Source organism: Camponotus vicinus, unplaced genomic scaffold (assembly GCF_025532165.1).
Source record: "Camponotus vicinus isolate PSW18456_S1 unplaced genomic scaffold, iyCamVici1.0 SCAF_10, whole genome shotgun sequence".
Taxonomy (NCBI): Eukaryota; Metazoa; Arthropoda; class Insecta; order Hymenoptera; family Formicidae; genus Camponotus; species Camponotus vicinus.
In genome coordinates, this window is record NW_028141946.1 from 2,165,639 (window position 1) to 2,187,268 (window position 21,630).

The following is a 21,630-nucleotide window of genomic DNA, read 5'->3' on the forward strand; positions in this document are numbered from 1 at the left end:
TTTTCGCAGAACTTGTGCTCTAAAATTTTTAAAAGCCCTCTGTATAAAGTTGCAGTATTTATGTTAATCATCGATATAAAGACGATAAATTGGTTATCGGAAATCGGACGAATTCCATTGTCGGAAAGAAAATCGCAGTGTCCGGATTGTCGTATTAGGTAGGCAGTGCTAGTGTGCTAGCACACTTCTTGCGGACGATTGCAAAGAGAGGTCAGTCGAGCGTAAAGTCCGGCCGCCTTTTGACCGCTACCTTGATGCCCTTCGATGACTCGTAATGACCACTTGCACGGCACCTTAGTCTATTTTCTGCACGTATAAATGTACGCGACGCACCGCCCGCACGACCGTATTCCGCAGTGCACCGCGACGTGTCCGTTGGCGAAGAGGTCCCCGGAGGAGTGTCGATCTTTCCAGGTAAAGATCTATATGATTTATGTGAATTTGAAGAGTATGTCACAGATTAACGAGTGATATTTTTTATAATTCCACACTCGCTCTTATTTAAATTTTTTTTTATCCATCTGAAATACATTAAAGGTATATTTTCATTGGAAAGTGAAAAAATATAATTATATATAATATATAAAAATATGAAAAAATATAAAATAATTAAATAAAGAAATATATATATATATATATATATATATATATATATATATATATATATATATATACATATGAATAATATAAAATACAGAATTAGAGATAAAGTAGTATAAAATATTTATTTGAATATTCAGATTCATATTCTCTTTTTTATCATAAAATATATATATTTATATTAAAAATAAAAGAGAATTTTAAATAATAATAAATAATATTTTATCTTACAATTTTGCTTTTTGCAAAAATATTTTGAAAATATTTACGTATATTTTCCGATATTTTTAAAAATATGTCAATACTTCCGTTTCCAAATTTTCCTGAAAAAGTACATTTATTTAATATATATTTTATTGCTGCATTATTCATTTTCTATTGTTACTTCCCAATACTTTACAATTTATACGCATATATGTAAATAACTGAAGAGGGAAATACATAAAAAAGTATAATGATAAAAAATATGATAACAATATAGATCTAATTGCTTTGTGGACAATCGAGATGAAAAAATAAAATAAATGAAGCACGTGTAAACACTGTAAACATTATTTAATGAATTTGATCGAATTTATGTCTGAAAATTTATTTCTTTTTGTATTTAAATTTCAGTTTCAGAATTAATAATATCGTTCATCAAATATTTTATTCATGAAAATAATATATATGAAAAAATTAATATAAGAATTAATATAATTTTCGATAATTATAAGAGAGAAAATTAAATTTATAATAAAATTAAACTTATAAAAAATTTATAAATATAAATGAATTAATATATTTATCAATTTATAATTTATTTTCAATATATTATTTTAATATATTTATATATCAATATATAATTTATTATCAATTTATAATTCGTTTTATAATTTAATTTATATTTTTATTGAAATCAAAAAGGATTCAAAATATTTTTTTTAATTTGAGTTCTCTGTCTAGATTTAGTTTATATTGTTAGCTTTCTTGTAAATGTAAATAAATATACAAGAGCTGTTTTTTATTAGACGAACATCTTTAAATTGTATATTCTTTGGCTAGTTTTGACATCTTTGCTTAAAAAAATCGCTTCTCGATTGGCGAAAGAGTCATTAAAGAAAGTATACAATTCAAAGGAAATGAGTTTTTAACGAGATACATTCTCCTTGTAGAAGGAAAAAAGAGAAAAAAATTAGCCACGCAGCATTAACCCACATCGATATCACCGGTCCTGAGAGGCTCACGTTTAAATGCAGATGCACCCTCGTGCTTTCCACGTCCTTGCCCTCGTACTGATTGCGGTCGTAAGGGCCGGTTGTGACGATAAAGCAAGATGGTATTCCGGATTACGGTCTGTACTCCAAAATTGCTCGCCGGAGTCCCGGAACAGTTCCGGCCAGGATGAATTATTGGACATTTTTAAAGGATGCATGCAGCAGAGAATTGTCGACACCCTGGATGCCTTCCTCGACAATGACATTATTCCGGTATTCGAGGGAATCGATTTGATACGATTTCGTCCGAATGACGACAACAACACGAGGGAATCTAAGTGAGTTGATCTCTCTTTATAATATAAGAGCTTAACAAGTTAAAAGAAAAGTTGAATGATATGGACACTTTACGGGATTGCCAGGGATTGTAGCAGGGAAACAGGTAGGAGTAGTAGTCAGAAATAGAATTTATCCGACAAAGGCTAAAGATACATTAAACAGGGAGATAGGGGAGCTGGAATTTTATTGGAGGGTTTCTCCTGTAACAGCTCGTAATATTTGTTATATTAGAATTCTTGTTAAATTTCGAAAGAATGTGTTATCTATCGCGTGCTTTAACATTCAGAGCGCTGTATCGAAAATTTTCAATTATTTTCAATTATATGCTATTGGAAAAATATGAGAAAAAAGTGCTTGTTATAAATATTATTGAATACAATAAAAATACTATGTATTAGACTAACATATTAGAGAAATACTTTCTAATCGAAGCAACATATTATAAAATTAATGTGTAATCAAGTAAAAAAGGATTTGAAATAGTATTATAAATCACTAAGCGATATGTGTGGCTTTCCAAATCGTTAATTAATTCGCAGATACAATTATATATGTTTTTTGGAAGATGAACATTATGCAAGTTCGGAAGTTATAAAGAAAAAGATATTAAATGAACATCTCCTTTTTCTTCATCGAAAATTTACTGTATTGAAAACAAATTATTGCATTTTTAAGGAATTTATTACATATATATTGCACATCATTGTTGCAAATAAAATCAGATTTGCAATTAAAACATGTGCGACGATTCAGCAGAGATAATTTTCCCGATAGATCGAAAGATAACGCCAGCTGGTCGACAATCATTTGGAATCAATTGGCACGTGTTTTGCGGACTCACGCTTTCAAAGTTGACATCGAACACATGTTCAACACAGCATCGTCCGAGCTTGATCCGAACAATAATATCGTTCAAAGTGAGTCACAGCGCAAGTTTTATGAAACAATCGAGCTTAAAGTTAGTTTACAGTTAATTTTATAAATTCCCAGGTAGAAGACGTCATCGACGTCGTCACCGTCATCACTTGCTACCGTTCATGATGATGGGCCTGTTGTTGATGGGTTCGATCCTAGTACCGATGGGCTTTCAGTTTCTCGCAGTGCTGGGCGGCAAGGCTCTGATCCTCGCCAAAATGGCTCTTATATTGTCCAGCATTCAGGGCTTGAAAAAGATAGCCACGAGCGGTATCAACTACGGATTATACCACGTTCATGACAGGAGCCATCAAGTGCTCCCCGAGGAAGAGAATCAATTCTTCGTGCCTCCGCATCCTTAACTCTTCGTCAAATAAGAATCTTGAAGACACGAATTATTCAAGAAGAGGTTTATGATGCGCATTGTATTCCCGTCGATAAAATGAGGGATAAAAGCGTAAGCAGTCGGCATTATTTTCTAAAATTCTGAATTATTCATGGCGAAAAGTCTTTGAATTTTATTAATAATCACGTACACGTTATCTCTTGTGCTCTATTTTCTCCTTCGAAATATTTTTTATCCATCGCCGCACATTTTGCCACGAGCTCTTCGATTACGCAAAAATATTCTCCAAACCTCATTTGAGATGTGAAATTATACATACAGCATACGAGTATAATGTATTAGAATATGTATTTCTGGAAGCTATACTCCAAGACAGATTTGGCAAGTATCTTAGGAGGGCGAAATGTCTTTCTTCCAATCTGAATTTCAGTAGGGTGTTAATTCTAATTGATTAAATTTAATGATTCTATTCCCAATTTAACGAATTGGCGATCACACGCGCACGAGAGGCCAATAATAGAAAGTGTTTCAGGTCGTTGATGTCCACGTGTCGATTAATCCACCACGGCAGAATTGCAAATCGGCGGTTGTATTTATTGTTGGATAAATGTTTACTGTGTTATTTACAGTTTCCGCTTTAAGACCATCGTTTTAATCGTATTTAATTTAATTATGAAAAATCCGCTCGCGAATATTGTTTTGTTCTGACACGCGCGATTCTCGTGTCGATCGAGGAACTGTTGTTTGCGCATCTAGGAGGAAAATTATCATTTTGAAGGAACGTACATGTATATCATAATGCGTCAATCAAAACCATGTTCATTAACTGATCGTATCATTTCACTGTATTTCCCCTGTAGAATGCAATGATCGAGGAGACAGTTACATATGTCGAGGATCGTCCATCTCCCGTTTGTTAAATTCGAACATGTGATAAAGTTATCAGATGATAAATCGCAGTTTTTTTATTTATTCAGTGTTACATAAAGACGCGTCACTCTTCATAAACTTCTATAGACAACAGACATGCATACGCAATGTCTACGATTTACATCTAAATAGGTAGAGTGGTTTTAACGTTTATAAGATACTTTGGCTCAACCGCGTGCAAAAGATCTATATTGAAATATTGATCGCTACTTGCGATTTTCTTGTATTTTTATTTCTGTATTTTACATATTATGTAGAGGATAGAGATCCGTAAGAATAAACATGCGATTATTAGTTAACTTTGTATCAATATTTCTGTGATTATATCAAATTATATATAAGAATTTTTCTTAAAAAGTTTAATTTAAGGCATAAACGTTCAAATTTTATTTATTTGAAATTTTATGTATCTGATATGGATACGATATAATTATCTTTTGCGCGCTACAACTAATTTTCGATCAATCGTTAACCATTCGTTTCATATCATATATTACAAAATATATAATATTTATTAATTATTTATTACATCGTTATTTATATCATAAGTCGATTATAGAATTATTTTAATTTCTTGTACATTAAATATTTTGATTAAATATTGTTATCTAATAACATATAAAATTCCAATTATACATTCACCTATGATTTCTACTATGATATTTTAATTTAAGATTTTTTATTTTCTTCTGTCATTTCTAACATTCTTCTGTCTTTCATCATTATCTTGAAAGATTTCTTACTCTCTTTAAATTATTTAAGAGACTGACATATGCATATTTATATTTATAAGATATATATTTCTGTATATATGATTGTATCAAAAATTAAACGCTGAAAAATTGAACTCGCTGATATAATTATATAATTTTCTATTCTCTCGTTCTATATTAACATTAATGACATTATAATAATATGTTGGAATTTGAGAGAGGAAAAGGAAATTATTACAGACAAAAAATCATTTGTAAAGCTTACAGGATATCACCTTGAATCACACGGACGACAACTCCTCGCCATTATCATCGATTTCAATTACTGCTTTCAGATTAAAGTCGGACAAGACGTCGCGATGTCGAGACGATATATGAATTTCTCCAGGTTGTGCTAATGGAGCAATCATTTAATGTCCATTTCGCTGACAGAATGACATACGCGAATCCTGCCGGACCTCAACGTCACGTGGTGATCGTGTATTTCGATACGCGGATAATGAACGTTGCTGTAAACACAAATATTGCAGAATATTTAAAATATCAACCTCTTCACTCTTTTTCTCGCTGCTCAATGATACAATATTCATCATGGTATTTGATATTGGAGCAGAGTCGTAATAATGATTTTCAGCAATTGCAATAAAACTCGTCGATAATTGTTGTTCCTTTGACATTCGAGTAAAGTTGGATACAGAAATAAAAAAATAATAAAAGGAAAACAAATTTTCGCTGTTAAAGTTTAAAAAAAGAGAGAAAGAATCTATAGCTATATATATCTTAAATTAAATCTTTCATTTTTTTCGTAACATATAATTGATTAGAGTACGAACAAGTTTTATTTTAATTTTACGTTTTTGATTCATGCTCTTAATTATATTGTACCGATTTTCAGGATATCCCAAATTAATGAACACGAATGCATAGCGTAGTAGTTTTTTTTTGCGTGTAGTTTTTTTCTATGAAGGTAATTTTGATTTAGAAAAAATAACAAGGCACTTGTGATCGTCGAAGCTGTCGACAATGAAAATAAAAAATAAGAGACACATTTTACAAATTGACTTTTAGAGATATAAATAAATGTGTGACGTGAGTATTTAAATGGATAAATAGTTAATTTTCGAAAATTTACTTTTTAAAGAGAGAAACGTCAGCGGGAATACGTAACAACCATACAACCAGGTGGGATACTTTTGTCCCCCTAGATAGGATGATTATCGTGCTCTATGCGCTCGCCCACGCCTCCAAATTCAACGTGTCAAGTTATTATACTGTGTAACGATAAGGTTCGGGGTTGCGCAGCCGAAGCAGGACGAAGCGAGGAGGCTGTGGACGAGGCGGCTATAAGAGGGACGTTGTGCGTCGCGACGCCACCAGAACACCTGCCGCGCTCGGGCCAACCCCACGATTTTGCGCTCTCTGATCTCTCGATAGCGATCGAAAAGACAGACAACGGCCGATTCAGCTGCGAGGGAGAGAAAGAAAGAGAGAGAGAAGTTTAGTTCTTTACTTACGCATAGTTTTTCGTCGATTCCGTTTCTTCCTAACCGGTGAGAGAGATGTTCTCCAAGTCGATTTCAACATCGATCCTCTTGTTCGGCGTCGTCGGCGCGTTTCATGTTGCGAGAGCAGCGATTGACAACGATCACCGACAGCAACAGGTAAATATGTATTGCTCGAGTATGTATTTTTTTAGATTGAGACATAAAAAGATAGTAGAGAGAGTATTTTGAGAGACGAACACTTTGTGTAGAATTTAAAATCTTCTGTTTTATAATATATTAAACACATACATGGTTATATAATTTTAAGGAATAAGTTTCTTCAGAATAAAGATAAAAAAATTTAATATGTTCATCATACACATTTTGATTAACATTATATTTCAAAAAGTCTTTGTTACATTCTTTCTCAAGCTAATTTCTAGACAATTAATGAAGATGAAATTTTGGAAAAAAAATAAACGCGATTACGTTTTAAAAACTCTATCATTATAAATAAATGTGATATTATATTTCTTGATGGAAGAATTATTTTAAAATCATTAAAAATGATACCTACTTCTTTATGCTTCAAGTAATCATTAAGAAGTATATATAGGAGTATATGATTATAATAGAAAATATTACGATACTAAACTCATATTTAAAAAATTATCTCGATTAAAAAATTCATTCAAAAAGAAATTAATTTGATATATGAAATATCTCTTTTTCTTTCATAATTTCCGCGAATATAAATTTAATTACAGATTTTTTTTGTAGGAAAAATTTCAAAGAGAACTATTAAGATTTTTATTGCAATATTTCTTATTCAACATTAAATTCATCATATATAAATCCCTCGTAAAAGAGTGAGATATGTTTTTTTATATATAAACGATAGTTTTGAAATTTATAAGAAAATTTTTTAATCTTAAGTTACTATTGAGCCTCACATCATTGTTGTGGCATAGGTTTCTCTATCTTTTTAGCACTGTCAATCATACTTTTAGCTATTCTTGTAATTTTCTTCCTATTGAAAGTAGGTAGAATTCATTTAAGAACCGTTTTAACGTAACAAACTCAATGAAGATAAAATTGCTTTTACAGCAGGCCATCATATGACAGAATTATCGTAGTTTCCTTTCGCAACCAATAAGAGGAACTCTTCCCTCCTTCTTCGCTCTATGATAATTAATTACTTAATTAGTTTTGTTTGCTACATTTCCCCCCTAAAATTTAATCAATTTAATGTGTTCATAACATTAAAATGTTTTATGGAAATATATCTGATATTATATTATATTTATGCAATGAAACATAAATATACAGAAATAAATATAGAACATATATAACAGTATATTACATTTCAATAATGATACAAAACAAAAATATAATTATATATAGAATAAATTTCAATAGGAGTAAAAAAGATTTAGTGATATAATAATGTAATAAAAGTAAAGAAATAGTTATTATATACCACTCTTTTACGGAACTTAAAGATAAATGACAAAAACAGAAGAGATTCGAGAACTGTAAAAGCTTTAAGAACTTTTGAATTCTACTGCAACTGATGTAATTTGCCAACTTTTAACAAGTTTTGATTTCTTATCTCTAACTCGCTTTTAATTCTAGATTTATCTTCTTTATCTCTTTACTTTTACAGAAAAGTAGACAGAGATAAACAAACAGGATTAAATTATCTTTATTGAACTTCTTATAATATTTTATAATAAAATGATAAAATCTTTCTCTCTTATTTTTTCATAATTTTTATAAAAGGCAGACCGTGTACAAAGAAACAAAAGAATTTCTTAATCTATATTAATCTCTATTAAATTATTAAAATTCAAAAATTATTTAATTTAATTATTTAAATTTATCCAGACATTATTATAAATTGTGCTTTTCATACATTTGTGTTTTTCCTACGTATCTCTTCAAAAATTAGAAAGTATTCTGAAGTACTCTATATTATAGTGGATCTTGTCATGTCCTTATTAGCGATGTGCGATAATTACTTTGCGCACTACGATCGACGAGTGCGCTCATACGCGATTGTCGAGGTCATCATTCAGACTCGATCCCTCGCCAATTATTTTCACGACAGATTTATATCTAGCAGGCGGAGGAACACGGTTTTCCGTATAGCGGTTTCGTATCCGCGTGACAGTTGAGAAATAATGTTAATTGAAATAACGCGGATATTACCTCGCGCGCGTACAGTGTCCGACCACGCGCGTGTTCGTGCGGGGAATGCAATTTGCGCGATTTTTGCCCCAGCGCGACAAAATGATGGAGCACGAACGGAGATACAACAACGAGATTACCCTCGGATTTAAAACGCTGTACAGGATATTTTATTAGCAACTGTTTCTCTCGTCGACGGAGATTCCTTGAGGATTTGATACCGATTTAAAGTGTCTACGGAGACGCCAATCGCGCGGTATAATTCGCCATCCCTGATATTATATTTGTCAAGCAAATTGGAGAAAGTATGCAATGTCAAATTGTAATTAAATAGCGCGCTTTAATTTATTTTCGTGTCTGAAATAGTTCTGTATCATGTAGTTTGATGCTAGATGCTTGGAAACTGAGAGAAACGGGATAATGTTGTCAATTAAATAAAAACAAGAGAGATTTTTTGTGAAAAAAATGAAATAAATAAAACAAAATATAATTCCTAGTTTGTGCTTTGAACATTTCATCTGCACGTGCTTTGTGTTTAACAGAACAGAAATTCATTTGCCCTTTTAAACAAATATTGCATTACACATGGTCAGAGAGTTTAGTATATTTATATTGTCAGTAATAACACATCTCTAGAATAAGTTTGACTGCGACAAAAATAATTAAACAAACGTTGTCTGGCAAATGATATTTATTCAAAAAATACAGTGTAAAATATTTTTTCATAAATGATAAAAATAGTTTGATAGCACGGTATGTTGAACGCATACAAACTTGTTCGAATGCTTCGTGCGAGAAAAAAGCAAGAAATGCGAAAGAAAAGCACGTATAATTGGACTTTGCAAACTTCAATCGTTATATTGTGCGAAACTTGTATATGAAAACAAATCAAAGGGTAAAGTTTACCCTAATATAAGTCTTTCATTTTCATACCATTTGTGTGAACAAGCAATTATCATAAAATATATTTAATTTAATTGAAATTGCTTTATTATACAGAGAGAAAAGAGAGAATTATGGTATATATATATATATATATATATATATATATATATATATATATATATATATATATATATATATATATATACCATAACTCTCTCTTTTAAAGAAATGAAACAAGACGTTCGAGCAATAATACAACATTAATTTAATGATCGTGCGATTCTCGATTTAAAAAATATCTCTTTTAAAATATATATCTACTTTAAAAGAGATATTTTCTAAATCGAGAATCGCACGATTTTCTCGATTTAGAAAATATCTCTTTTAAAGTATATATATATTTTAAAAGAGATATTTTCTAAATCGAGAATCGCACGATCGTTAAATTAATGTTGTCGTATTATTGCTCGAACGTCTTGTTTCATTTCTTTCTGCGACTATTCATAATTTTAGTGACATTCTGTCCGTGTCATCTTTCATTTTCTCTTTCAAAGCGTATAACATAAAAGCATATTATAAATATATACGTCAAAGTTCGTTTTGCCTGTTGCTTCACTTCTCTTGCGTACATGTCACGTAATAAATCAGAAATTCTACGTGCACTGAAATTTCCAATGTAAGCATTTGCACAATGGAATAATTCATTGTTCGCCGAAACAACAAAAGCTCCACCCTTAGCCTTTTCGGCACTGCTTGACATTATACATAGAATTTACTATTAGACAGAAGTATTATTAAATTTATAACTCAATTATATATTGTAATCTAACATCGTATATTCGTATAATTATATTTTTTTAGTTAATCAATGAAGCTGCCAATATTTTGGCTTATGAAGCGGGAGCGAAGACTTCATTTGAAATATCTCGCGAACGTTATCAACCGATTACAGGTAAGCGAATAATTGTGATTGTAATTAATTTATTGTTTAAAATACGGTTAATATTTTAAATAATTCGTTCAATTATACTTTATTTCAATTGTACTTTATTATATTTTGTTAAGGCAATAGACTGGAAGGATTTAGAAGAAATAAAATTTCAGAAAAATTTCAGAATAATTATTTAAAATAAATTTAGAATTTAATAATAAATAGTCTTTATGTGATCTTACAGTTATACCGCACATTAATTTTTACAGTATAAACGTTTGTTTGTACGTTTAAACAAATATGCAATCAATATGTTTGTTTCATTGTATCGCTTCATCAATGTTCGATAAACGCTATAGCGTTTGCTCGTATAATTGAAATCAATGATAATGCGTTCGCGAACGGGATAATCCGGACTCGGAAAGATTTGCTCGGTATACATTACGAGAGCTTACATAAAACTGCGTTTCTTCATTTGATAATAGCTTACAAATTAGCCATAATAGCTATAATAGTTTATAAATTGCGATACATATCGCAATTTATAAGCGTAAAAGAATAACTGTATTTTTTCCCTCCGTTTTTCATTATTTTCCATGATTCACGATTGCAAGTGAAACGGTTGAAAGCTCGCAAAATATGTTGTAAAAAAATATTTCAAATTATTCCAGACTTAATAAAAAAATAATCATCGAATAATAAGCAGGATTTTCTGCAATTTATATGACAATGTTAAATTAAAGAATTTAAATGTAATCGAAATTTTTCATTATTTTATTGATTAGAGCTTATACTTCATTTGTATATTTTTAAAAAAATTACAATTACGGAGAATTTCGACGAAATGTCAACCATGATTAATTATTGATATAGCAGTCTTTCAATTAATCATGCTATATTTACATAATATAAATTGATGCCGTACACGCACTTTACTTATATATGTTAATTTATACTTATTGTTCATAAAATTATTAAACCTGGAATTAACATAATTAGTTAATCTGAATAATTTGCTCCATTTTGAACAGAGATAGAAAGAGAGAAATTACACATCATATATCAAATTACATATATTATAAATTTTTTATTATAAATCTCTATCGTAAAATTAAAAATAGGTTTTATATATTATTACAATTTAAAATCTTTTTTATATAATAAAAATTTGTATTTTATTATTATTTAATTAAACTCTAACTCTCCATTAGAAATTTCGATATAATCGTAATCTGTGTAATTAATCCGTGTTCTTAAACTAATATTTCTCAATTGTGATTCGAGATATTTTATATAAATTTTTTACGATTCTCATTTATAATGACCTACTTAGAATTATGTTAATCCGTTGTAAGACGTGTAAAAATAGTTTTATATGTAAACCAAGTATTTTGATTGCAACGGAAGCGTATCACACGCTTGTAAGCTTTGCTATTGAGTCATTTGATACGGTAACTGTGTTACTGCACAAATTGTGGACCGCGTTAATGGATGGACGGCGCAGTTTCCGCAACAGTGACTTGGCTAGTATATTTTTCCATACATTATGTATTACCCGATAATCAGATGCGATCATTCCGAATTGCATCGAAATCTGCAATTAAGATCGCAATATGATTGCAAAAATAATAACAAAAATTAAAATTATTTAATGTAAACGAGAATTTAAATTAAATTTTATTTTCCAAGTTTAATAACTGTTTTTCAATTTAATAACTGTGTTTAGTATTTAGGTACATAATAATCTTTTGATGATCTTTTATGAAGTTTTATCAAACCATTATATATACGTGTATCTTCTATGTTTCCTTTGAAGTTCTTTCGTTATATCATTTAATCCATAAACATTTATTATCTTTATCCGTAAATCTTAAAATATTAAAGTGTCTCTCTCATTTAATAAAATTGTTATTAAGGATATAAAAATTTTTAGCTATAAAATATAATTTTGAAAATGTTATTGAGAAAAGATCTCTATTTTAATTTATAAGTTGCACATTATTGTGCGATAATTTATAAAACATATTCTTTCGCGTCCCTTAATTTACATTATTTTATGAATAATAATATATATAGTACAATATAGAATATAAAAAACGAGAATAAATATAATTATTTTATAATCCTACAATCATAATACGTGAGTTTTCCTGTATAATGTGCAAATTTTCAAATTTGTAGGAAAACAATTTTGTATTGTAATACAGTTCATAGTATATGCATGGACAAGTGCATTGAAAAATATTTGTATTTAGTATGAGTAATGATTAAAATAATTATTGGTGTTCTATTACAGACTGCATGTTTGTTACCTCGGAAAATGGGCCGTTTTCCTATATATCGCCGTCCGACAGTGAGGACGTTTGTGGAATATACTTTTTAACCGATCCAGATCGCACAATAGAGATTCATTTCGAAAGCTTCGACGTTCCCTGCGATCATCATGGGCTTTTGGCGGTATGTAATATCATCAGCTATTATTAAACGTCAATTTTCAGGCCTGCGATTATCTTATTTGCAATCAAAGAGATACAGGGATGATATAGTAAATCAAAATCCATTTTTAAAGCATCGGAAAGAATCATTAAAACAGAAAACTATTGTTTTTTTATAATAGATATGAGATCACTTGAAAATAAATTATCTATTTCAAGATTATTTCAAAGCCAATACATTTAATAGTATGTCAAAGTTTATTAATTTAGATAAATTTTTATATGTAAGAAAAGAAATTTATAAAATGATAATAAAAAAGTAAAACATGATATATTTAATCTAATATTTTTCTCTCTATATATTTCTCTCACTAGTTGAGATATATGAAATAAAAAAAGCTATAAAATTCTTACAAATGTCACGAACAAAAATGTCTTGAATTTTCTTGGAGAAAAAGTTGAGGTGGAAAAGAATATATGTCGAGAAGAGGAACTTTTGTGCACGGTGTTATTGGTTTTCTCCTGTTCATAGTGACAATAAGCAAAACCCTTGAAAGCTATCTGCATGGAATCAACGACGCCGTAAACGAATTGTCGCAGCGCATGTGCCAATTTTACGCAAAAATCGAATCGCGAAGTTTTCCCTCCCCGATTCACGCTTGTTCCCCCTTGTTGCTATTAATGGAAAACTCCTGTAGGGCAAACTTGTGTAATTTCCACGACGGACGCGGTGCGTCACGTGTCGCCCAGAAGTCAATGTTGCAGAGAACAAGTGTCTAACAGCACGAGAAGTGAATTTTGCTCTGCAAGATGTAATTTCTCTGCATGATCGCAACTGTATACTTCGATTATTGATTTTCGTTACATTTTGTAACTTTTAAATTATTTATAAATTTTATATAATCTATTTATGTCTCTCTTTCTCTTCTATAACACTTTTTTTATAAATTTGTATAATCATAAATATGTGAAAAATAACTTTACATACTTATAGATATCGTAATACACACGTAAAACACATTTGGTTTAAAATAATGCATCCCTACTTGAACAATCAAGCGACAACAATTTTACATTTTTGCAAATTTTATGAAACGATTAAACTTTTAATCAATCATTTGGCAGGTAGTTGACGGCTGGGAATTAAACGGCGAATTATTTCCAAGCGAGGGCGACCATTCGTTACCGATAAAAGAAAGAGTGACAGAGTTTTGCGGTAAGAGCAGGTGGTATCGAAGTAAGAAGATCTTTACGAGCTCACAGAACGCTGCGCTCCTCCAATATAGAATACCTCTGCGTGGGAAAGGTTTCGTCGTATCCGCGAGATATCCAAAAAATCCAAGACGTGAGTCTAATGGTTTAATTTATACTATATTATTATACTATTATATTACTATTATATTATTTATACTATTTATACTAATTATACTATTATATTATTTATTATATTACTATACTATTATATTATTTATACTATTTATACGATAATGGTTTAATTATGACTTATTATGATTTAATTATGAAGTATTATGGTTTAATTATGTTAATTATTATTAGCCTGAATTTCGAAGAACATGTAATTTCGCAATCCAGAAAAATATACATCTCGTTCGCGTGAGGATATAATTTTACATTTTTAAGAAGAGTACGAAAACATATAAAAGGAATATGAATATTTTCCAAAATCAAACAATAAGACTCTACAGTTCTGAAATTATTTTCTCTTACATTTGCATTTTATTCGAATTAATTATACCTTCATAGTAATTAAAAAAAAAGGTATACATAAAAAAAGTTATAGAAATAATGTAAAACAGTATTTTATCTATAGAATTTAGCTAAAAATAAGAAAATTAACAAATTTGCATATTACTTGTATATTATTATATTTTCTTTTAATTATTACTATTTCATTATATTTTGACTATTATGATTTATTTCTAAATAATTATTGACGATTAATGAAATATTCGAACGCAACATTTCAAGTCGAAGTAATGAACGTCGGAAAATCGATGCTACCTGTTCTGAATAGCAATGCGAAGTGCCCATAATACATTAACATTGCAAATTCGTGGCGGCATCAGCGTTTTAGCCCTATAATTTGATTATTCAGGCTTCACACCGTTTTAATCGAATAACAACTCGATGTGGCTAGAATCAGATCTAGATCAGGATCTGTAAGATCACTTAATCTATGATAATACAATAAATCAGAGAAAGAAAGAGCTATAAATTACATCAGGACAGAAAAATATAGAGATAGTAGGAAGTAAAATAGGGTGTCTGCCTCTTTACCATTTCTCCCCCCAAGTAAATAGAGAAACGGTACACACAGAGAAAAATATCGATTCAGTAAGCTCAATTTTGCCATGATCCAATTTCTTCCCCCGAGAGCAAACATTCGGGTAGAGAGATAAATGAGTGGCCCGACTAATACGTTGACAGAGATGAGAATGTCACCCTTGTCGGTCCGATAAATGAAACAAATCCAAGCTGATTCCAACACTAAAGCGAGCCAAATTTCATCCTTTTATGTCTCGTACTTTTTTTTTCTCCAGCCTGCAACGTCCTATCGGTGAGCACCACGGATCCATTCACGCTCCGCAATTACGGCAGACGGATCAATTGCACCCTCATAGCGATATATCCCGGTGCCGTGCAGGTGATCGCGCTCGGGGTCGGTGGCACCAGCTTGCACGGCGTCTCTCGCATGACGGAGACCGGCACTCTACATAAAGTAGTAGTCTTTTTTTCTCAATATATACATATTATATTGTGATACTAATTTGTATTCATTTTTAGTGCGATACGAAGAGTCCGCAGGATCAAGTACAAATCGGAGGCAGTCGTGACTTGGATACAACAAAGCTCGACGTAATCGATTCCATCTGCGGCATCGACTCCAAACCGGGTAAGGAATATTTTACACTCGTGAAGTCTTGATTGAAAATCAAGATCCCAGAATAAAATCGATATCAAGATTCCTAAATATATCATACATTCATATTGTCATTTTTGCGATTTGTTAATATTTATCGAACATTAAGAATATGTATATGTTTATTAGATATTATTTTATAGGCATTTTTATAATTTTTTTCTTCTATTTCAGATATAAAAGAGTCTGTGCCGTATGATGTGACAGTCGTACGACTAATATCGAGCGGTTACTGCGATAATTCGGTGACGGTGGCAATAAAATCAATTATAGACAACGACATGCTGGAGGTCGCTTCTGGTCTTTAAACGATTGCTTCGTACAGTTTCATCTCGTTCGCATTTGCTATGTATCTATTCTTGACGTTTATCTTTGAACGAGCGGGCACAACACTAACAACGGGAGGGATCGTTGCATAGAATGTATCCCATCGCCGTACTTTAGCTTATACAGATCGTATATTTGTGTTGCATGTTAAATGGGTGTCGCATACGCACGAATGAGAAGAGACGAGTTCTATCTAAGACTGATTATTCTAATTATTCTTTTTCGTATCCTCCTATCGAACATATTCTAATATTTCATCTACTTCATGGACGAGCTTTTACTTCTATACAACTTCTATATAGCTGTAAAAGTAAAAAGATTTATGAGATTAATTTCGGATACTTTTCGATTCGACGCTTTTAATAGAAAAGTGAAAGATAATATATAGTAAGTGTGGAGTGTGTGTAAACATTTATTTGAAACATCTTCATAATGGTGTTATTAATTGCGATTAGCATAATATTGGAATAATTTTTGACGATCAAATTAATACAATCTTTATGAGACATTATATGTTATATCTAAATAAGTAGTAATGACTTTTTAAATATTGCTCAATGATTATTATTTTTATCGAAAATAATCGAAATAATTTATTGATTATTGTATCATCGAAAAAAATACTCAGTTTCCAGTATAATATTTATCGTATCGCTATCTTTCTTTTCTCTTTCTATTGATTTTACTTTACTTTACTATAGCAATCTTCTTCTCTTTCTCTAATTAAATATCAGACTTCCTTTTAAGTAATAATATCGTATTAAATACTATACACGTATAATTTTCACACATAGCTTTGGTGCTACAGTAGATTCATGATATTAAATATCAAATATATTTGTGAAAATGAACATTGTATTCATTATTTTATAATATACATTATATATATTATTTTAATATTATAATATTAAAAAAAAACTATACTGAATTATAGCTAGAATAAATATTTGTGTTGAATAAAACACGCGAATGTGAAACGATAAATAGCTTAATATGTATATGTTCTCGTATCTAAGTTATAATAAATAATTTAAGTTATAATAAATAAGCAAAAATGAATGTGTATATCATTTAATAGATATTATTGTTCTTAGTTAAACAAAAATTTATGTTAGCAGCTTTTTCTATTGAAGAAATAAATTTGTGTTAATTGATAAAATTTATCAATCTTACCAAAATTTGAATAATTCAAATCTGAATAAAATAGAGAGAGAGAGAGAGAATGATACGTATATTTTATTTAAATCATAATTTATATATTTAAATAAAAAATATATAAATATGTTATATTTGATTTTATAATGTAAATATCAATATCGTTGATTTACATCATTTATCGACGCGATTATCGACTACATCGATGTACGACAATATCGTTATCGTTATTTTAAGTTGACGTCAGAGCGTTTTCGGAGTAGCATGTACTTTAAATGTTTATTGGTAAAAGGAAGAGAGGATAATTCTTAAGTTTTAAATGAAAGCTATTTTAAAATTCTCTTAATATTATACTTAATTTTTTGCTATATTATTCTGGAATGCATATATGAAATAAGATAGGAAAACAAACTAAAATTATAAACAATTATATTGTTTTTATTTCCCACAGAATAATATATATTTAGTGTCATAATACAAAACACTGGTCATAGTATTCACAGGAAATAGGTGCGCGGTTTTCGTACACTGAATAGTGGCATACGATTTCTGTGATGAATACGCTTGGGCAATGGAAATTTGATTTTAGAATCATGAAATTGTTTTACTTGAGGTCTGCGACAATTTGCAGCTTTCACAATTTCCACCTTGATTATTTGTATGGAGTGAGCTCGCGCGCGATGACGGGCGCCCATATCTCTGTAACACTGTGTTACAGCCCCACTGACAGAAAGATCCCTATATTCTCTGTACATATTATGTGTACCAGATCGGGAATCATATCTTAGCCAAATTCCAAAGTTTTTTATCTTTATAGGTGTCTTTTCTGGAATCTGAAATAATTGAAATTTTTTGATTTAATTTTCATTATTTATTGCATATAAGAATTAAAGAAATTAAAATTAGCCATATATTTTCATATTATATTCTTTCTTAGCAATGAGACGAACGCAATATATTTATGATGTATATCAAGATAAATACCTGCTTGAGAGATACTATTTCTCCTGTCGATTTTTTGAATTTTTTCAATTGACGCAGGAAATACCAAAATCTGGACTTGGCTACTATAACATCAGGCGCGAATATCCTCATTTTGTAAAGAGGAGTAGTTTTCTCCTTTTCAGTAGGGAGCTTGCGCCCTATTACTTCAAATTCCTTCAACTAAATGAATAATTAAAAACAAAATTCCTAGTTTGTATATTAATGATATTTATTTATTTATTAATATATTTATAAGAGCATGTGTGAGCATTTATCGGTATGTTTATTTGTAGGTTATGGCAATCAAATATTCAGATTTAAACTTGCAATTTGCATTTTTACGTAAATATTAAGGAAATATTCGACGCTTTAGAAAAGAGAAAATAATTTATGGTGTTGATTTCGCTTGTTCCTTATATAAAATTTGCCAAAATCAACTCACCTCACCCTTGGCTTTCATATCGTCCTGTTATATATATGTATATCACGACCGGAAAGGGCGATTGCTCAACAGCTGTCAACAACTCAGCTGTTGCGTTGCGTTCTGAAGCGAGTCGAATTTTTCGCGCATGTGCAGCGAACGTAGTTCCATTAACCAATCAAGACGAAAGAAGCAAAGAGTTCTAGGGAATAGCAACTTTTTGTTGTAATTTTGGAACAGACTTATCTATGGCATATAAACAAGATACCTCCATTATTACAAGCTCTATGATAGGATATCAGATTTCATATTAAATCGAAAATATAAATTCTCCACGAGGGTAATATTTCATTTGCCATGTGACAGATTATCAGATTTCAAGAAACTTTCGAATTTCCTAGAAATTCTCTATTCGATAGCCAATGGACGTCAAACTAATCATATGACAGATGTAACGTCAGTCTACGAATAGAAGATTCAATATCCAATGGCGATCAGACTGCTACAAAGAGCGGAACATGACGACGTGTTGTAGTATAAATTATTCTTAATTTCATTCTGATGAAAGGATTGAGAAGGTGCGAATAAGTTTGTATCTTATTTTGCTGAACGAACTGGAACATAAACACTGTTGAAGCATGAATTATAATCACTCGAACGCACGCCGAGGTGAGTGTAACCTACGAGTGACAGATGTAAACTTAAATTAAGTCTATTTCTGTTTTTAGCGCAAGATATTTATGTTATCTTTAGTACAAGATATTTGTAAAATTGATACTCCTCACTTTTATTATACTATATATTTCTCGTTACTGCGTAACGTTATTTTTATCATTATGCGAATATAACAAGAAAACTTGATTATATAAATTACATGCTTTTTCACAAATATCAACAATAGAATTATGTCTTATTGTAATATCTATTACTGTTATTTAAATAATAAATATAAAAATTGCTCATTTTATTATCTTTATCTTTATATTTGTTTTATATAAATATTAATTGTGATTTGACAGGAAAACCGAAGAGATTGTTAGATCCATCAGCTGGTTTATCTGCACCAACTCCCCCAATGCCGCAGAGCCCATATATGTATAACCAACAGGTAAATTTTATAGAATATATATATCTTATTCATTTCACATATTACATACACATATATATACTATATTATATTATATGTAAAATTTATTTATTATTATATATTATATATGAAATATATGTAAAAACTCCAACTCTTTGTTGGAATTTTAATTTTAGGTGCCTGTGAATAATGGTGCAATGCCAGAATATGGTTTTAATGTTCCTGGACAAACGTCACCACCACCACCAGCACCATATGGATTTAATCCACAAATGTCAAATTATCCACTCGACAACACTCAAGGTGAAGAGTTTGTGAGCTCACAATTTGCGACGCAATTGTTGGCTCAACCAATGGTTACAAACATGGCTGTACAATATGGAAACACATTAGTTGGTACTGGGAAACAGCAATTTGAAAAATATGTGCCAGTTACAGCATTGAAATATTATTTTGCTGTAAACACAGATTATGTCTTCACAAAGTTACTGTTATTGATCTTTCCATTTACACATAACGTAAGTTTTCTAAAATACTCGTGAAGTATACTATAATTGACAAATATTTTAATAGTTTTATTATCTTTATTTTATATAAAAATATATCTTCATGAAAGTTACATATTACAAAAACAAAGCGTCAAATGCCAACTGTATTAATGAAATTGTATAATTTGTTTTTATAGGACTGGTCTGTAAAATATGAACAAGACGTACCATTGCAACCACGATATGAGAAAAACGCGCCAGACATGTATATTCCTACAATGGCGTTTTTTACATATGTTGCTACAGCAGGATTAGTTTTAGGTATGCACGAACGTTTCACTCACGAGCAGTTAGGTATTCTGGCTAGCAGCGCTCTAGCATGGGGTGTGATTGAATTGCTCTTTCATACTGTAAGTCTGTACGTAATGAATGTTCAAACTAGTCTAGCAACGTTAGACTTGTTGGCGTATTGTGGTTACAAATATGTTGGTATTAATGCAGCCTTATTGATGTCGTTGCTATTTGGAAAGCTAGGCTATTTTGCGATGCTACTATATTTTAGCATTTCTCTAGCTATTTTTCTGATGCGATCGTTAAAGTTAAGAGTCATTCCGCAAGGCCATAGTTCGTATACGGCTTCTGGAAATAAGAGACGACTTTACTTTATATTATTCTTAGCTGGTATACAACCTATTTTGATGTGGTGGCTATCGTATCATTTAATTTAAATGGCAAGAATACATGGGCAAGAAATTTATAAGACGCAATGAAGGGAAGAAGAAAATGTGTATATTTATTATTTGGTTACTAACATCATCTGTACATTTTTTGTAATAAAATTCGATACAAATATAGTACATCATCATGCGCATCATTAAAAGATTCTGGGAAAAAATGAGCTCTGGGAGATGTCTATAGGTTTGATATGTATGATATTAAACTCGCGTAAAATTAATAAATAAATCGTATTATGTAATTAGAATTAATTATAGTTGTAATTTTTTAACAGTCATGATACACAAATATATTTAGATAAGAGCAAATCTCGAATACTTTATTTCGTACGTGTATGGTATATTTGGAGATTGATGAAAGTGCCTGGAAAATAAATTTTTTCCTTAGATTTAGATTGTATTTTGATTTTTATAGAGACAGAGTTTCATCAAATCTCTCTCTCTTTCTCATATTCTATTCAATCTCGATTTGCATTGTCCTTTCGAGCAGATTTGAAAGAAAATGGACAGCTGTCTCACTTGCTCATCT

At 30.4% G+C, this 21,630-nt stretch overlaps 4 protein-coding genes across 5 annotated transcripts; 3 read left to right on the top strand and 1 right to left on the bottom strand.

Moving 5' to 3' along the window:
- Nucleotides 1-363: 363 nt before the first annotated feature.
- Osi23 (DUF1676 domain-containing protein Osi23) lies at nt 364-6,257 on the top strand. Of its 2 annotated transcripts, XR_014435311.1 has the most exons (5): nt 364-414; nt 1,755-2,134; nt 2,910-3,052; nt 3,126-3,507; nt 6,181-6,257. XR_014435311.1 is itself a non-coding variant. In XM_083079580.1 (4 exons), exons 2-4 carry the CDS (start codon nt 1,833-1,835, stop codon nt 3,410-3,412), a joined length of 732 nt encoding a protein of 243 aa, XP_082935706.1. In that variant the 5' UTR covers nt 364-414; nt 1,755-1,832; the 3' UTR covers nt 3,413-4,607. The 2 variants fall into 2 exon arrangements, 1 of the variants encoding a protein (XP_082935706.1); XM_083079580.1 differs by lacking the exon at nt 6,181-6,257 and having other exon boundaries at nt 3,126-4,607.
- Nucleotides 6,258-6,421: 164 nt separating this feature from the next.
- Crh-bp (corticotropin releasing hormone binding protein) lies at nt 6,422-17,062 on the top strand. The gene is made up of 7 exons (XM_083079562.1): nt 6,422-6,700; nt 10,460-10,550; nt 12,826-12,986; nt 14,090-14,309; nt 15,526-15,704; nt 15,770-15,878; nt 16,080-17,062. Exons 1-7 carry the CDS (start codon nt 6,599-6,601, stop codon nt 16,211-16,213), a joined length of 996 nt encoding a protein of 331 aa, XP_082935688.1. The 5' UTR covers nt 6,422-6,598; the 3' UTR covers nt 16,214-17,062.
- Nucleotides 17,063-17,804: 742 nt separating this feature from the next.
- LOC145960257 (large ribosomal subunit protein eL20-like) lies at nt 17,805-18,952 on the bottom strand. Its single transcript, XM_083079584.1, has 3 exons — nt 18,814-18,952; nt 18,372-18,551; nt 17,805-18,220 (listed from the first exon to the last, which is right to left on the bottom strand). Exons 1-3 carry the CDS (start codon nt 18,829-18,831, stop codon nt 17,885-17,887), a joined length of 534 nt encoding a protein of 177 aa, XP_082935710.1. The 5' UTR covers nt 18,832-18,952; the 3' UTR covers nt 17,805-17,884.
- Nucleotides 18,953-19,244: 292 nt separating this feature from the next.
- On the top strand, nt 19,245-21,353 carry Yif1 (Yip1d-interacting factor 1). The gene is made up of 4 exons (XM_083079563.1): nt 19,245-19,461; nt 19,812-19,900; nt 20,056-20,397; nt 20,565-21,353. The coding sequence occupies exons 1-4, from the start codon at nt 19,431-19,433 to the stop codon at nt 21,093-21,095; spliced, it is 993 nt and encodes a 330-aa protein (XP_082935689.1). The 5' UTR covers nt 19,245-19,430; the 3' UTR covers nt 21,096-21,353.
- Nucleotides 21,354-21,630: the final 277 nt, after the last annotated feature.

What these genes read in the sequence shown, in the direction of transcription:
- Crh-bp (XM_083079562.1), top strand. Translation starts at nt 6,599, where the DNA reads ATGTTCTCCAAGTCGATTTCAACATCGATCCTCTTGTTCGGCGTCGTC. An exon ending in AGACCGGCACTCTACATAAA is followed by an intron (nt 15,705 to 15,769) that starts GTAGTAGTCTTT and finishes ATTCATTTTTAG; the next exon opens with TGCGATACGAAGAGTCCGCA. An exon ending in CGGCATCGACTCCAAACCGG is followed by an intron (nt 15,879 to 16,079) that starts GTAAGGAATATT and finishes CTTCTATTTCAG; the next exon opens with ATATAAAAGAGTCTGTGCCG.
- LOC145960257 (XM_083079584.1), bottom strand. An exon ending in AAATAGTATCTCTCAAGCAG is followed by an intron (nt 18,221 to 18,371) that starts GTATTTATCTTG and finishes CAATTATTTCAG; the next exon opens with ATTCCAGAAAAGACACCTAT.
- Osi23 (XM_083079580.1), top strand. Translation starts at nt 1,833, where the DNA reads ATGCAGATGCACCCTCGTGCTTTCCACGTCCTTGCCCTCGTACTGATT. An exon ending in AACAACACGAGGGAATCTAA is followed by an intron (nt 2,135 to 2,909) that starts GTGAGTTGATCT and finishes TTTTCCCGATAG; the next exon opens with ATCGAAAGATAACGCCAGCT. An exon ending in GAACAATAATATCGTTCAAA is followed by an intron (nt 3,053 to 3,125) that starts GTGAGTCACAGC and finishes ATAAATTCCCAG; the next exon opens with GTAGAAGACGTCATCGACGT.
- Yif1 (XM_083079563.1), top strand. Translation starts at nt 19,431, where the DNA reads ATGAATTATAATCACTCGAACGCACGCCGAG. An exon ending in TCACTCGAACGCACGCCGAG is followed by an intron (nt 19,462 to 19,811) that starts GTGAGTGTAACC and finishes GTGATTTGACAG; the next exon opens with GAAAACCGAAGAGATTGTTA. An exon ending in TCTTTCCATTTACACATAAC is followed by an intron (nt 20,398 to 20,564) that starts GTAAGTTTTCTA and finishes TTGTTTTTATAG; the next exon opens with GACTGGTCTGTAAAATATGA.